We start from the raw sequence: 17,430 nt of genomic DNA on the forward strand, positions 1-17,430 counted from the left end.
ATTACCAGCTTTAATTTCACATCCGTAAGTGACAAATCTAACTTGGTTTAAATTCACAGCTGCCGTAACATTTTTATTCTTTGGATACCAGGAAGTGGCCAAAAATCCAACCACATGGCGGTTCTGGATGAGTGCAAATAAGTCCTTCATAATCATGATATATAGCTATAGCTTATATATATAGCTTCCCTCCAAATGTTTACAAATCTGTTCAAGGGGATGAGCGCGAGCAGAATATTTATGCTCTTGACAAATCAGTCACGAGGAAGCGAATCATTAAAACCAATTGGAGAGTTTTGCTATGTTCAACCTCCAACCTGAGCTGGGAGGCAGGCATAAGCCGCTGAATAGTTGAGACTTTTCCGACGCCGAATTACGAGTAATTTTCTTATTTGCATTCCCATCATACAGTGGAAGCGCGTGGGCAGGCGGCCGTCTGCGGTAGGTAATTGGGCGCGCGGTTTTCTATGAATGCTCGTTGCATCCTTGGCAATTAATGCGGTTCGTCGTCAATGGTAGGTTAAGGGATATTCAAGTTTGAGCTGGTCTGCGTAGGACATAGGAAGTGAGAGCTTTGCTACTCTACATACCGGTGCGATTCTGGTTCTTGTTTATCATTTCCCGGTATTGTTGAAAGGCAATTCCATTCAACATTCACACACTTTATTTTTCACATTTCCATACTTGGTTTATCAAATATCTAGGTGGCAACACAGGCTGCTTGCTATTGGTCATCTTAGTTTAGTGGGTGCAAGATTTGTGCTCTCGCAGATATCAATACATGGTTCCTGATGGGAGCAGCAAGCCTCAAGCTGTTGCACCTTCTGGTTTTATTTTGTCCTGACACAAAGAGGTAAAATGAGTTGTTTTTTTTCTCAAAAGCTGTTCTTGTTGCATCATGATGGAGTACAAAATATTTCATGTAACCTAGTCACAATCCTGGACTACAAAATCTGGTACACATTATACCAGGAAACGTCAAGTTTTCCAACACTGGTTCCGGTGATGTTGTCAGTGTAGGAATATTTGACGCGATGTGGTTCTGATGATCGTCAGGTACTGCTGCCAGTGTGCGGCGTGTCAGCAGGCATGTCGCTTTCGTTAACGTTTCGATAGTTGTTTGTTCTGCTGCCAGCGTGATGTGTTGCAGCAGGCATCTCTGTTTGTTGGGCTTTGCTGTAAACACGTGACGTAGGCAAATGAGTTCGGCTGTTTATGACACCCTTTATAGTCGACCACTGGCATAACTCTGATGTGATTACATCCAAAAGAGAACCACCATGCATACCGAAGTGCATGTTTACCACTCTAAACATTTACGGCATTCGCCTTGCGCTGTTCACCCTGAATTATGGATCCGAACCTGCCACTTCCATGCATGTCACGCCCTTTACCGAGACGGGGAGATAACTGGGACGGCTGGATTAGCTGATAGAGGCAAGAGGGTTCCTGATAGTCGCCGCAGACAAACTGTAAGTGGAGCTGACCGTACTGAAGGGAAGGCCCTAGACGTCCTTACAACACTGTCAACCGAGGACCAGCGGTATTACGGTATGTCGCTTTAGGCAAAGTAGGATATGTCTTCGGAAGAAGCCTGATACCGTACGCACATACACCAACTACAAGCGTCCGCAGCCTGCTCACATGTGGCCCGACAGTCAGGGAAGGACGTTGAAGTGTTCGGAAAAAAGGGTCAGCAGGCTGGCAAGTTAGACATGCCAAGATCAAGCAGAAATAGCGACCAATTCATGCAGACAGTCGTGAACCGACCCACCCGCGGACTGCAGTGTCTTTGCTTCGAGGTAAACTATTACTGTGCCTATTTTTAGCTTGGCCAAAAAAACTCGATGCAGCTGTACGGGCTGTGAGCCAGCTGCACCAGCGGCAGGAAGTTATTGCATCAATGACACTGGAAACCGGTTCAACTGCACTTTCTGAGATATGCCCTGCAGAAACAAACAGGGCTACAGGGACGGTCCGGGGCTGCTTGGCTGCGGTGAGGTCGGCCATATTGGCCTCTTCGCTGTCACAACGCGCGGCCTCCGCAGCGCAGAGCGGCGGCCACCGTGGCGCCCGCTGCGGGGAGGACGGAGCGCCTGCTGCAAAGAAGCTGCAAGGAAGACGGAGCGCCTACTGCGGGAAGACAGCGTGCCTGCTGCGGGGAAGACGTACGGCCTGCTGCGGGGAAAACGGAGCGCCTGGTGCAAGGGAGACGGAGCGCCTGCTGCTGGGAAAACGGAGCGCCTGGTGCAAGGGAGACGGAGCGCCTGCTGCTGGGACGACGGAGCGCCCGCTGCGGGAAAGACGGGCACGGGATGGCAAAATGTTCCCGCCACCGTTGTCCGACTGACCACTTCCCAGAAGCGCCAGACGCGGCGACCGCGCGAGGGCATCACGCTTCAATCTCATCCCACACACAGCTGCCGGAGAACGGGTAAGTGCTGGGTGTACGTGACGGGATCTAACATCTGTTCCATGGAAATCCTATGAAATCGTGATAGTGCTTGAGGTGGATAGCGGTGACAGGCTGCTCGGCTCGTGGCTCTCGACACCCTATTGGTGGCACACTGAATAGGGATGGCCGGGTCAGCATCAGCAGCGTGATGCAGCCCACGGGACCAAAGGTAGGCAGCGCGGGGCGCGCAAGTGCGCATGCTTGGAGAAGTGAGCAGCCGGGGTGCAAGTGCAATCCAGGCGGATAGCATGCCTTACCCTCGCAGGCTGGGTGGGGTCATACACGGCGTCGTGTTGGCAGGTGACTTATACTGCGAGTTCGGCACTGACCTCGAGGATCAGTACGGAACCGTGCAGACACAAATCCTGACGATTGTTGCAGCCAGCTATGACCAAATATATCCAAATTGATCAAGGATCAAGTATGCGGCTTCTGTGCAGATCCCACCGAGGCCGGTTGCGACAGTATGGACTCCAGTTCAGCTCACGACAGAAAATTGCTGCAAAGCAACAACCGATGTGTCATTAAGCCAGGCGCCAACTTGGGCCGTAAAGGCCCTGTCGTTCCCTGGATCTGGGTACCCGTGGTAAAGACAGTGTAATTCCTACCAGGATAGCCAGTGCTACCACAGGAGAGGTTAAGTTTTGCCGGGCAGCGAATATTGGAACATTCCAGACCCGTACTTGTGGCGACAGCTGCGATTGCCAATTGTGCGAAAATGACCTCGGTGATCCCATGGAGCAACTGCAACATGTTGTTTGGATGGCACCTGGCTGGCGCTGATATTCGGAGACAGGCTGGAAAAGCTCCGGGCGTTGGCGTCTTGTTGCAGACAAGCTTCCAGCACCCACCAAGACAACATGGGTTGGTCGCTTCTGGTCACCGTCGTCAACGAGAAAGCGACGATCGCGTTATCTGCTTGATGGGTTGGCTGTACGAGCAGGTGCCCTAGAGCGACTCCGTTCTGACAAGAGACCACAGCTTTAATCCGACACCTTTCGGCATGCAGAAGGCCAGGATGACTCCTCGCCATTCGCAAAGTGGCGAAGTGGCTGAAAGGTTCTCGTGGACTTTGAAGGATATGGTTGCGTGGTACGCATCCTTCCAACAATGACTGATGCGGGCAAGGAAATTATGCAGTGCCATATGTATTTAACGTATGACAATACGTATATGCTAACGTATGAAATGGCATACAGCTCGATGATACCGCTGCCCCCCCCCCCCCCCCATGATAATAAGCCCATCAAGATCAATTCTGGCGCGGAAAAGGGACGGTCTGATGACCTTGACCTCGACGAACCCTACGGCGAGCGAGCACTTTCCTGCGCGCGACAGAGCAGGCCGAGCTTCAGCCATCGCGGGAACTCAAACTCAAACGCATCCGTAAGCTTCGGCAACAGACCAGGCGGGGAATGAAGTCTTTGGTACGTTGAAGTGTTTGTTAGCAACTGAGTTTGCTTTCTGATGCCGCGTTTTGGCGATGAAGACTGGAGGAAGGACGCGGCACCGTCGCTGGAGAGGGTGGCGGCTCTGGAGCAGAGTCGCAGAACTGGAGGATGTGCACTCCGACAGGAAAGGGCGTTAGGCCCTGGACGTCGAGCCGACGAGGTGTGACGGGGCGGCGGACGGAGACGCTGTTGGGCTGGACGTACTCCCTGGTGGGAAACCATTGAATCACTGATACCTCCTGGGGTTAGGGGTGAACTCTGGGGCTGCACCCCAAAGACTCTGGAACATTACTGCCTGCGCCGGAGAGCGCGCCGCGGACACCCATGGTCCGCGTACCCAGTGAGATCCGCGCGGCTGGCCAGGCTGGCGGCCTGATGGCTGTGGGAGCAGTGGGCCCCGGACCGACGCGTGACACTCACTGACGCATCAAGATCCGTGCCGCTGCAGGGGATCTAATACCCCGCACAGTTTAACTCATCGCGCCCATCTCTGAACGGGGGGGGGGGGCGAACGTCCTCCACCCGGCGCTGGGACCACTGAGTGACACAGGAGCCCTCCACTGTTTCGTGGCGAACCATTGCACTGTTTTTTTCTGCTTCTCATATTTTCTTTCATTGTTAGAGGGCCCCGACAAACGCAAGAGGCTCATTCGGGATCTCGGGGATCGTCCCTGTCGTCGACGTTTGGGATCATGTCCTCGTCCGTGTTCAGCAAATGTACCCCTGACCGATTCGGGGGTCCCTTGTCGTTCCATGGTTTCTTGTCGGGCCCTCTGGGCCCCTGATCGATACTTCAGGGACCACTGGCTTTAGAGGAACCCAGTAATACGAAGTGCCTTTGAGTGACATTCGCAGACCCCTGCGTTTTTGTCTGTTCTTGGGAAATGGGCCCCATGCTGACACAGAGCGGATTGTAAGATATTTGTGGTCTCTCACTGACAGCGCGGCCGTCGTGGCCACAGGGGGAGGGGGGGGGGGGGGCTACCGGCGCAAAAGACCCCTGACTGTCATTCAAGGACCTGGCCGTGTATGCCGTTGGCCCTCAACACGACCTCCGGCCAACCCATTGGACCCCTCGGGACCTTAGTGGCCACGTGCCTTTGTGCCCTCCCTCCTCCCCCCTCCCTCTCCCCACCTGCCTGTGCTCCTGCCAGGCGCAGCGCGCAATGCTCAAAACGTGCGACTCAGCAACACTGTGCATGGCTACTTGGAAACGTTTGTTTGGTTTTGTGACCACTTGGCTTGGGTGCGAGGTCTGGTGTCGTCCTGCCGGGTAGGTTATTTATACATACTAATTGTTAGTGTCGATCGTTCCTCCTTGCATGCGCCTGCAGCGCTAGTTGGCTGTGCATACTGCTGTCACGCTATTCTGCTATCGCATGTCCATCCAGCGCCCAAGGTCAGCTATTTCAGGTGCCTGCTGCTCTGTTGATAAATCTCATGAGTGTACTGGACGCAGTTAAAGACCCTTCGATGTTTGGGTTTCGCTGTTGGTGGTTTATGAGTCGGACCTCGCAGGCGGCTGAGCGGTTGGCGCCTTTGGCTCCCACGTGCCGGGCTGGCGTTCCAGTTCCTGTTTAGCCATGGCTCCGTCGCGGTAATTTGATAGCCAAAGCCAAATATTCATGAAAGTGTGTTCGACTCCTATGTCAGCTCCACGCGTGGGAGTCGTTTTTCCGAATCGAGTTGGGTTCGAATCCCTGTTGCGTCATGGCTTTTTCGCGCTGAGTTGGCAGCCGCAGCGGTCGCGCTGGCGCTCCATAAGAGAGTGTGCGACGGTACGTACCTCATTCCATTACGTAAAAAACAGGACGGTGAGCCTTCCGACAGTACGGCATTCCTTAATAGGCAATAAACTCAATGGGAGTATTCTAAGTAATAAAAGGGACTCATCATGCACGGGTTATTTATGGCTTATTCATAAGGATGGGTGGAGTTATGCTGCAAGAGCTAATTCAATCAGGCCCGTACAAAATCACCGATGAGATGGAGCAAGTATGATCTATGAGGGCTCAATTTTTTCCGGCAGTTTTGCTCAAAAAAATGTAGACTTACCCTGCATTGGTAAACGTTGTGCCAAAAAAAAACTTGCTCTGAGGTGGCTGTCGTTGCAACATGGACAGTTTGGTTATGCTACATTTGCCCTTAATGTACTTAAAACCGCATCAGCGTCTTGTACTGTAGTGAAAAAGGAATGGTTGTACTCACTTTGAATGGTGAAATTCCCTTGCATTCACCGGGCATGGCGATGAAAACAGACATTGTCTAGAGGTGCGATTGTTGTGCTCCAAGCTTGTTTGTGATTTATGATTCTTTTTATCCCTTGTGATTGGAGCCCCCCATGTGTTGTATGCCATGCAAAGGTGGGGTATATAAGCAGTTCGTGCCCAGGCTGCTATTGTGGTGCCTCGCAGGGTGCGTTTTTCACTTGACAACCCTTTTATATATCACTCTTTTATCATTATGTCACCCTTTTTTGCCATGGACCCCATCGAAGTCGAATAGTTCAAAAGACGCGTAGTTTTCAGAGTCCGTCCTAGGTGGCGGCAGCGCTGCGCATGACTCCTGTTGGCGCGCACTGTGCAGTGGATATCCTCAGTGTTTGCACCCAGCCGCGCCGCCAGTGGGCGCGACCGGTGACGGCAACTGCATCGCCGCGCCGCAGATGCGGACAGTGGCGGCCGGCCGGTCGGCTGATGGCGGAGGCGGCGGCAACGGCGACGACGGCAGCGGCGGCCGGGGCGGCGACGGCGGCGGCGGCGCCGGCGCCGCCGCCCCCCGGGCCGGCCGGCCGGCGCGGCTGGCACCTGCCCGTGCGCGAGGTGGGCGTCTATCTCCCGGCCGTGGACGACGTGGGCCGCCATCTGCAGCAGCTGGAGCCCATACTCAATAGGTGAGCCGGCCCCACCGTCGACACCGACGCCCCTCGCCCCTTGACCTTCCCCCTCGCCGATGCGGTGAGTGACGTCGGCTCTGGCCGCCGCGTCGCAGCGAGAGAGCCGCGATCTCTTCGGCGCTCTGGACCGTGTGCTGGGGGAGATTTGTGCTGTGGTGCCATCAGTCAGTCTCAGTTCGCAAGCGTTTGCACCGGAGAGTATTGCAGAAGTCTGCGATATCGCTGTCGCCCGATTTTCTCTATCCAATGACATCACTGTGTGATGCATTCGTAAAACATTAGATCATCTGTGCCTGCGTTACAGCTATGTTGCGCGAGAGTTTCCACTTCTGCTCACCAACGAATCAGCTGTCTACAGCTTACCCAGTGTGTACATCCCATCTGAAAAGCAACAGGTTGGTGGTCTCGTGACGCGGGGCCGTGCACCGATGATCCGCAACATGCGGATCAAATGCTAGATCTTACCGTCAAACTGTGGCTAACACATTCCGCAAATGAGATCTCGCATGCCTCCCACCCAGGTGGCGCTACATCTGCTTATGGGAGGTGCTCTTCGCGGGTGCGATACAGACGTCACGATGCCGAGCCGCTGGGCCTCAGAAGTTTATCAGCGCTGTGGTCTACCATGAGCCGCCCCCTCCCTGTCCGCGCTGCCGGCGCTCACCTCCCCCCCCCCCCCTGCCCCCCTCAGGCGTCCGAGGCGGAGCGGGTCGTGTTCGAGCTGCTGCGAGGTCTGCGCGCGCCCAGCCTCGGGCTGCTCTTTTTCCACGGCCGCCACTACGCGGGCAGGTCGGCCAAGCACGCGTCGGGAAGCAGCCTCATCACGCGCGAGCACGACTACGTGCTGCTGGCCCGCTACGGCGGTGAGGCCCCCCCCCCCCCCCCTCCCCCGCCGCTCCGGGCCGGGCGCCGACGCGGTCGGCTGAGAGGGAGCGGGCACAGCCGGGCCGGCGTTTTGCTCAGTGTAGGACAGATGTACTGTGTTCGTTACGAATGGTTCTTAGCAGAGCTCCGTCCCGCTGTGAATACGCGGACGTTTGGGCCGTGGTCTTGAACGACTTGTCTTCATGCATTCTGCATTCTGTGAATTTCCACGACGCCCGTTTCACTGGCATCAGCTCGTGGTGAATTAATTGGACGCCCAGAGACACCACTTGCAGAGTGGGAGAGGGCGTAGGCGTAGGCCGACATTCATAGCTGTGGCGTTTGCGTCGCTTGCACGCTCATGTGCTGATGGCCAGCACCGCGCCCGACCCCCCAGCCTTGTCTGTGATGGCAGGCAAGTTCTACGTCCTCCTGGTCGAGGTGAAGTCGACGTCGGACAGCCAGTCAGAGATGCTGAAGACCTCCAACGCCCGCGAAGTGAAGGACCAGAAACGGTCGGCTCTGAACCAGCTGCGGCGACACCGGGAGGTGCTGGCTCAGCAGCTCAACATTGGTGAGCACGGCCTCGTGGCGACACCGGGAGGTGCTGGCCCAGCAGCTCAACATCGGTGAGCACGGCCTCGTGGCGACGCCGGGAGGTGCTGGCTCAGCAACTCAACATCGGTGAGCGCGACCTCGTGGCGACGCCGGGAGGTGCTGGCTCAGCAACTCAACATCGGTGAGCGCGGCCGTGACGTCACCGGTGAGCGCGGCCGTGACGTCATCGGTGAGCGCGGCCCTGACGTCGCCGGCAGCGCGGCCGACCAGTCCGTGCCGTCTGACCGTGCGGGACAGCTCACCCTGGGTGTCGCCGGCAGCGCGGCCGACCAGTCCGTGCCGTCTGACCGTGCGGGACAGCTCACCCTTGGTGTCGCCGGCTGGGGCTCGTCAGCAGGTCGTTGCGTCGATAGCCTGTCTTTTGGTCGTCGTGATGGCCTTTGCAGGACTGGTTCGTTGACCTTTGTAGCCGGTGCACCAACACGAACGAGCCCAAACTCAACTGGTTGTGTCCGGTGGACTTTCAGCTGGGCTTATCCCTGTGCTGCCTGGCAGGGTCGATGAGTTGAAAGCCAGGGCTTGTTTCTAACCGGTTTGTATCGCGGGTCTGTTTTAGTTGGAAGGTACGCACTGGCTTTTATTCTAGCATCTCATTTTTTTCTTGTTTGGGGAGATGGTATACACTGAGGGAGCGCTGAACTATTGCAGGAACGCATTTTCCCGTTCCCATGGTTTGGTAAACATCCGGCAATTATGCACAAGTGAAGAAAGAGCATTTAAGCGGCTCAAATAGTTTTTTTTCAGGCATGCTATATCGCCGCCAAAACGTTACTAGACTTGAAGTCTGGAGCGAGGTTCAGTACTATTTTTTGTGAAATCGCGCTGCAATGATGAAGAATCTTGAGCGCCATTTTGTTTGGACCGGTGACTTCGGGATGTGAGAGGTGCAGGTCCCGGGTCAAGTTCGTGGATTCGGTCGTATAATACGCACGCTGGCAAGAGTGGCCAATTCTCCTGTTATTACTTATTTATTAACCTGGTCACATTCGAGAGAAAATCAGCACGAGGCGAACCGCGGCCAGTGTCGTAGTCCGGGCCGTACCCGCGTGAGGGAAATAATAACCTGTGCAACCACGCCGGCACGCTGATTGGAAATACGAGCGCAGATTCTCCGTTGCCTATAATGTCAAACTATGACCAAAACCATGTGATATTCCGTTCAGACCGCGTGATAATGGACCATGCGATACTCCGTTTTGCCAACACCAAAGTGCGCCTCGAAAAGAGCCACCGCGATGAACGCCAGAGGGAGAAATCATGCCATAGCATCACGTTTCGTTGTACTTCGGGATAACAGCCTTATGCTTTGCATGTCGTTTTCTCTTTAAAAAGCTTCATTAGCATGTTGTACGCAGGCCTTTTGATCAATTAATATGTTGCAAATATTACGGAACCCACACGTTGGAAAAAGCAAGGCAAATGAAGCGCATTACTTTCATAGTCATGAGGAGGAAGTCCAATGAGATTTCTCCAGCCGGAGCGGTCACTTGAATCGAGGTTCCTAGCTCTTTTAAAATTATTTCGAGAAAACTGGTATTGCCAATCAGATTGGACGCCTATGCTCTAACCATGAGTGAGAAGGACCGAAAAAGGTGACATGCATGCTTCCTTCAACACCACTGGTGGTGCACAAGCCGACATCGGACGGCGTTTTGCCAGCCCCGCCGGCTGGCGATCCGTTCGCTCGCGCGCGGCGCGCCCCCTGCCCGCCACTGAGGCCGCCGCTCTGTCGCCGCCAGACGAGGACTTCATCCCGGGCTTCATTATGTGGCCGTTCCTGTGCGGCCGTTCGGTGGACGTGCGGACGAACCAGTCGAACATGCGCTGGCAGGCGGAGGACTTCCACCTGTTCTGCGACACGCTCGCCTCGGCCGAGCTGTTCCAGCGCTGGTTCGTGCAGCGGCTGGCCTTCACGCCGGACCTGGCGCTGGCCGACTGGAATAAACTCCTGCACAGGTACGCCCCGGCCGCCGCGCCCGGCTCTCGGAGCGGGCCAGGCCCCCGCCGCAGCCGGCGTGTGCTCCGAGGGCTGCGGCGCCTGGGGAATCACTCAACAAAACCGTTACACGCGATGTGGATGCAGCTCTCTCCCGAGGCGTGCAGCAGTGTAAGTTAAGCACGGCAGTTAATCCCCAGTTGGATCTGATTTGCAGGCTTATATTGCCCACAGTGTTCTGGGTGGAGCGTGCCGGAAAGTAACGAATCGGACTGTTTTGTCCCGATGACCGCGGTCTCGGTTCGCGGTATAGACTGTCGATTTGGGTTGAGAACGGCCGTTGGCACAGGGGAACGCCTCTGTAGCGAAGTACAGCGCCCAGCTTCAGAGTTTGCGTCATGCCTGGGACATACTTCAAGGCTTCCATCAATGTATATGTAACCAAAACCCAAGAGATCATCCAGATGGCTCGAAGGAAGATGTCGATTCCGCAACCTATGCGTTATGGATTGCTCTTAATTTTTTTAGTAACATTAATAGTCAAGTAACATTAATATTTAGGCTTTACCAAATTGTTTTGGGCGCCGGTTTGTGAAACATTCGGAAACGGTGAGTCGGCTCGATTTTTCATTAAATCCCGTGCTAAGGTTATTCCAAGTTTTAGTCTTGTGGTGCTTGCGCCCAAGTTTGGTCAAATGTGGCCGAACATTGTACTTACTCTAAAAACGTAAAAACGAATACTTACGTAGAGAAAAACGCCCGTAAGTACAACATGGGGTCAGACCGTATGGTACCCACGGTCTCTATGTAGCTTTCCGTCAAAAGGAGTGGCAAAGCCGGCTTGTCTCCTAGCGTGCTGCCAGCTAACAGCTGACTGAGGTGGCGACAGGGCCGCTGGAGCTATACTAAAATCGGAATGCCTTGACCTGGGGCATAGATGCGTAGCTTTGCTCCAACGTAAAAAGTGCGTTGATATTCGAAAGCCATACTTGTTGTTCCCGAAACCCGCTGTGCGTAGTGGTGCATTTTGGCAAGGAATATATTTCTCGACGGTAATTCTACTCCCCAGTAGTATGTCGTGTCATGCATGCAGGCAACATTCCACCTTTTGACTCGTTTGTTTTTGTTTGGGCAGCACGGTCCGGGGAATGGACAGTCTTTTAACGTGCTTAGTTTGTGTGGCAGGTTTTCAAGGAATATATCAAGAGATGTATTATTTATTTTATTTTTATTTTTATGATGTTATATTAGTTGTGTTATATTACATGCTATCATTGTTATTATATTATTATATACCTTATTTCACACAAGGCATTTACTTATTTAGGCTTTATCAACTCAATGCAGCAGTCAGTCAAAAGCACATAGAAGCCATCTTGGGGTATCGTACGAATGACTGTCTTCGCCAACGTACCTCACTACAAAGCTAGGGCTCTAAAAAATTAAAGATAAGGACATGATTGAAACCGTCAATGCGCGCGCGTGCTACTGCCTTTAAAATTCGATAAATAAACCTAGTTTTTTTTTAAGACGGCGCTTTGGAGGACATCTGATGCGTGGTTTGACATCATCGTATTGCACTGGTTTGGTATAACGTCGGCTTGTCGGCCCCAGCGCGTGCGCGCCTGCTTGTCTGACGCCCGCCGCCGTCTGTGGCCAGGTTTCTGCTGCTTTCGTGCGGCGCCTCGGTGCGCGAGCTGGGCGGTGAGCTGGACGTGGCCATGAGCCGTGACATGGACCGCACGGTGGCCATGCTCTCCGTGGTGAGTTAACCCGCAATTCACTGCTCTTCGTGGTGAGTTAACGCTTAAATCACTCCTCTTCGTGGTAAGTTAACCTGTATTTCACCTCCGTGGTGAGTTAACCTGCAATTCACTCCTATCCGTGGTGAGTTAACCGCGATTCACTCCTATCCGTGGTGAGTTAACCCTGCAATTCATTACTCTTCGTGGCGAGTTAACCCGCAATTCACAGCTCTCCGTGGTGAGTTAACGCTTAAAGCACTCCTCTTCGTGGTAAGTTAAACTGTATTTCACCTCTCTCCGTGGTGAGTTAACCTGCAATTCACTCCTATCCGTGGTGAGTTAACCCGCAATTCACTCCTATCCGTGGTGAGTTATCCGCAATTCACTGTTCTCCGCGGTGAGGTAGCCCGCCATTCATTGCTCTTCGTGGCGAGTTAACCCGCAATTCAATTCTCTCCGTGGTGAGTTAACGCTTAAATCACTCCTCTTCGTGGTAAGTTAACCTGTATTTCACCTCTCTCCGTGGTGAGTTAACCCGCAGTTCACTCCTATCCGTGGTGAATTAACCCGCAATTCACTCCTATCCGTGGTGAGTTATCCGCAATTCACTGTTCTCCGCGGTGAGTTACCTGCCGTCATCACCGCGCTACATGCACTTGCACCCCATCACCGTACTACCAGTACCCACACTCCCTATTGCTGTACTCTTCGCACCCTGCCCCCCCCCCCCCCCCCCCATCATTGGCGGGCCTGTTCTCGTACTAAGTCATTATCATGCTGCTTGCACCCGTACTTCTTTGAGGCACCACTCGTACCCGCACCCCCATCACCATGACACTCTTACTCGCAAACCAATTGCCGCACTATCCGTACCCCATCCCCCTCTGCCATCACAGTGTGGCTTGTACCAGTACCATATCATTATCATACCCGCACTACTATATCCCATGCTTCTTTGCGGTACCACCCATACCGGCACTTACTTCACCGTACTAAGCGCACCCGCACCCACCGTATTACTGATGACCGCACCTTCATCATCGCGCCCCTAGCCGTGCCGTGCCCCTCCCCCCCTCCCCCTCCACGTCCATGGGAACGTATAGTGATGAGGTACGCCGTCTGCAGTCCACGGTGCGAAACGTTCTCCTAATCGTCCCAATTATGCCGATGTCACTGACCCGCAAGTATCTGTAAACCAGACGAACTAATTCAGGTCGGCGAGCAGTAACGCTACGAAGCCATGCCCGCCGCGTAACGTGGACACGCCGCGCCGCTGCCCGCTGGGGCCGGCAGCCGCTGTCCGGTGCGTGTCCAGATGCCGCTGCGGGCCGCTCTGGGGCTGGTCGGGCTGGTTGCTGAGCCGCGCGCTGCTGCCGACAGACGCAGCACCGGCTGCTGCACACGCGTCCGCAGCCGCTGCATGTGGACACGGTCCACCCGCTGGTCATACAGGGCGCCGCCGGCACCGGCAAGACGCTCATCATGATCAAGAAGATCGAGATGCTGTACAACACGGTCGGTCGCGCTGCTGGCGAATGCGGCGTGTGCACGGCTTCCGCTGTGCCGCTGCATCTTGGTCAGGCAGAGCTGTGTGTGGGCTGTGTGCCCCGGGCTGCCAGGGAATGATCTTTTGCCGTGCATGGGCTGGGCCGTGTCTCGTTGACGCGCGTGCGAACAAGGAGTCGCATAGCACATTCATTGCAAAATATGCGGTCATCGCAGAGCGAAAGTCCTGCAAATGGATGGGGGCGAGAGCAAATGCGTTTTTACGCGTGGCGTGCCATGTAAGGTCATCGCGTGGAAGTGGATCTTCAGGGATGGGTGGAGGGAGGAGATGGTTAGAGGGTACCCCCTCCCCCTTGCGTTTTTACTGATCAACGGGGCGAGGCGATGCTACGCTGACATTATAAAGCACCTGCCATCGTCGGATAGTGCCGGCCGGGGTGCATGCATTAAAAGCTGACACCAGTACCTGTAGCAGTGAAACATTGCCTCTACTCTGTGGATAAATCCGGTTCAGGCGTGTCGAAAGCATTGCTGACGTGAGGTTCGTTTCTGGTTCTGTGTTTAGAGATGCAGATCACAATGCATTACATTTACGGACCATGAACTAGAAGACTTGAGATATTAATCAAAACTTATACAATCCCTAACGCTGGGCGGGAAGAGGCAGAGGTAGCGGTCCGTGACACTAAGTCAACCAGGGAACGCTAGGGAATTGTCTAAGCAATCGGGCGTGCTCTGCAGATCTGGAGAAAATTGCGGCTTTTTTGGAAAAATGGATGGCATTCAGTGCATCCTCTGTCAAAACTAGCGGAACATGTTTTTGAGCAAAATTAAATTTGACGGGAGATGTCCATTGGCTTGGCTGTGGTCTGACAGATGAGTTTCGCTCCTCTGAAACTACGCGCGGCAGAGCAAATATCTGCATTCTTCCCCAGAGATGGGAAGTAAATTTACCGCAGTTATTTTCTGGTTGACATGCCTGTTGATCGATATTCACGACGTGCGGCACCCAGGCCACAATGATATTCGTGCCGAAAGCAAACTGATTCTGTGACTTGAATCAATTTCCGAAAAAAAAACGTAAATGAACCGTGCTCGAGGTATATGTGACTTAGGGTGTGACCTCGGTTGCCTAGGGCTGTGTTCGTTTGATGATCCGGCGACACCGAAGCTTCAGTTTGTGTTTCACATGCTTCCTTTCACGGTGACTGGCGTGAGTGAGAGCCTGATGGGGTCAGACGCCTTACTGGTGATGTGATGACTTCCTGTCGAAGCGGGCCGCTCCGTGGGACTCAGAAGCGTGCCGGCTTAGGGAAGCACCCGGACCGGACGCCGCGCGGCCCCGAGCGTGGCCGGCTGCGGGGCTGACGGCGGCGTGCTGCCGTGTCCGCAGGGCGAGCTGAGTGCCGAGAGCCGGGCGCTGTTTCTCTGCTACTGGCCGGGCATTCGCACTGAGGTCATCCAGCGGCTGCAGAGGCTCGGCATCAAGCACGTGGTGACGCAGCGCATCAGCATCAGCAACGACTGGTTTATCCGCTGGTGCCGGCAGCAGCGCACCGGCTTCCGGCACGTGTTCGTCGACGAGCTGGAGAGCGTGCTCATATCGCCGCTGTGCGCGCAGATCGTCGACGAGATCGCGGCGCTCTACGTGCGCGGCAACGCGGCCGGCCGGGCGGCGGCAGCGGCGGCGGCGGCAGCAGCAGCTGCGGCGGCCGCCGCGGCGGCTGCGGCCGCGGCGGGCGGCGACGGCAGCGGCAGTGGCGATGTGGACATCGCTGGCCGTGTGTCCGGTGATGGGGGCGAGCATGCGCCGCCCGTCGCCGAGTCACCGGACGACGCCGAGCCGATGGAGGTGGACCGTTGCTGCAGCTCCTGCGACACAATCCGGCGCGTGGCGAGCGGCGGCGGCTTCTGCGAGCCGGCGCTCGAGGCGGCGCCCGGGCCGGTGCCAACCGCCGCCGCCGTCGGCCACTTCTGGGTGTCGGTGGACGAGAACCAGCGCACGGTGCCGGCCGTGTTCCGGAGCGTGCACATCCCGCCCGAGCCGCACCTGCGGCTCACCAGCGTCTACCGCAGCACGCGCAACGTGTTCAACTTGTTCCGCCGGCTGTGTGACTGCGCAGCGGACCTGAGCGTGGCGCATGCCGTCGACGGGCCGCCCGTGTTCTGGGTGGACCTGGCCGCCTTCGGGGACTGCACCACCGCCGTGGCCGCGCTCGTGGTCGACCTCACCGGCGCCAAGGGCTTCCTGCCGGGCGACATCTGCGTCATGCCCTTCTTCGACGACAACAGCGTGGACGTGGACGCGCTGAACGAGCAGCTGCGCGCGTGCTACCAGCCCGGCAGCCTGGTGCCGCAGGCGGTGCGTGGCGTGGAGGCGCTGCTGGAGTCTCGATTGCGCTCGCTCTTCTGCATCACCTGGCTGCTGCGCATGAAGGGGCTCGAGTGTCCTGTGGTGGTGCTCGTCCTGCCGGCGGATGATGTGGACATGACGGACGTGCTGGACCAGCGCAAGCTGTACACCATGATGTCGCGCTGCACGTGTCTGCTGCTGCTGCTGACCGAGGCGGAGGTGGTGGCGCAGCTCGATCCCTCGGGCGGCGTCAAACAGTACTGTTTCAGTGACGTCACGCTGTCGGGCCGCAATAGCTGATCAGGGCGCGCGCAATCCTCTGTGTCAGTGAAGTCACTCGAGCTGTGGCCTTACTGCGGATGGTCTTGTTTGGCTTGTTGGCCTGTTCCCTGCATTGTTACCATGTCGTGGCATGCGGCGTTTCGTTGTGACTGTATGTGCTCTGGAGGTGTTTTTTACGGTGTTGTACTGGTTTTGACAGATGCGCCACTTGTGGACTGCGTCAAAGACCGCTCTATGCCTGGACTTGGTACCCACGGACAAGTATTTTAAGAATAATGACAGCTGCGCAGCGGACTGCGATTTCAGTCCTCTCCAAAGCCGGTGGTTCCGTCCCCTTCAACCGCTCGATGTCTGCCCTCCCCAAGGCCGATGGGCAGGGTGTGAGAGACAGATGGATTGTAGTCTTGAGGCGCAGTGACACCCACCGGAACCCTGACGACCTCGGAGTGTGCGAGCTTCATTTTCGGCTGGAGGACTTCTACGACCAGAGGAGCGCCTTTAGAAAGCTGGCGCGAGGCTCAGAAGTGAACCGTTGTCCCCTCTGCTTTCCACTGCCACCTGAAATAAGCAAAATGTTCCCCGGATAAATGCTAGCGCATGTACGAAAGCACAGAAGCCCTTCAAAAAGGCTGGGGATGGCAAGGCACCGGGCGTTTATGCTCTCCGAAAGACCCCGTAGGCTGAGGAACACGCAGGCAATGCGTATGCCTGCGGCAAACACACACAACGTTCACATGAGTTGTCATTCATCTACGACGCTCGCCTGGCGTAAGCAACTTTGTGCCATGTACGGCGTGATCGCACAACCACTTCCCAAAATACAAGGGTAGATATCGGGCGTGTTGTCGATACCGGTGCGGAGCACGGGCGCAGTCCCGCCCGATGAGCCAAGAGGCTTGCACTGGATCCTGGGCGGTTTTGCTGGATCGCAGTCGAAATTTCCAGGGGTTCTGGCAAAATGCGGCGTTTTGATCTCTTCAAGAAACACTGGCCTTCTTTTGGGCCACGTGGTTTTGCCGGGCAGTCAGAGAAGTCCACTCGCCGTGTGCGTTTCCCGGTCTCATTTTTCCTGGAAGGCAGTGTCGGCCTTGTTACATTCACTCTTCTCACTATCATACACTATTTAATCCGTGTCGAGCGATGATCTGTTTGCTCTTTGGATGACTTGACTATTTTTTTTTTTTTGTATTTCCTGACGTTTAATTTTTTCAGCGCTGCTAAGTCTCAGCGGACCGCCGAGGAGCGGCCGACGATGGCCACGGCACCAGCCAGGCGTCAGGCCAGGGGCCTGCAGCAGCAGGGCCACGGCATGTCTGGGGCGGAG

At 55.5% G+C, this 17,430-nt stretch overlaps 1 protein-coding gene across 1 annotated transcript; it reads left to right on the forward strand.

Annotated features, from left to right (window-relative positions):
* Positions 1-6,689: 6,689 nt before the first annotated feature.
* Positions 6,690-16,962, forward strand: LOC119100394 (uncharacterized; the record flags this gene model as incomplete). Its single annotated transcript, XM_037223493.1, has 9 exons — positions 6,690-6,799; positions 7,107-7,197; positions 7,494-7,665; positions 8,082-8,240; positions 10,024-10,240; positions 11,881-11,983; positions 13,346-13,480; positions 14,865-15,121; positions 15,224-16,962. Coding segments are annotated over 9 exons (2,145 nt in total), but the record flags the coding sequence as incomplete, so codon positions are not given.
* Between the last annotated feature and the right edge of the window lie 468 nt (positions 16,963-17,430).

This window comes from Pollicipes pollicipes, unplaced genomic scaffold, assembly GCF_011947565.3.
Source record: "Pollicipes pollicipes isolate AB1234 unplaced genomic scaffold, Ppol_2.1 Scaffold_4881;HRSCAF=5763_pilon_pilon_pilon, whole genome shotgun sequence".
Taxonomy (NCBI): Eukaryota; Metazoa; Arthropoda; class Thecostraca; order Pollicipedomorpha; family Pollicipedidae; genus Pollicipes; species Pollicipes pollicipes.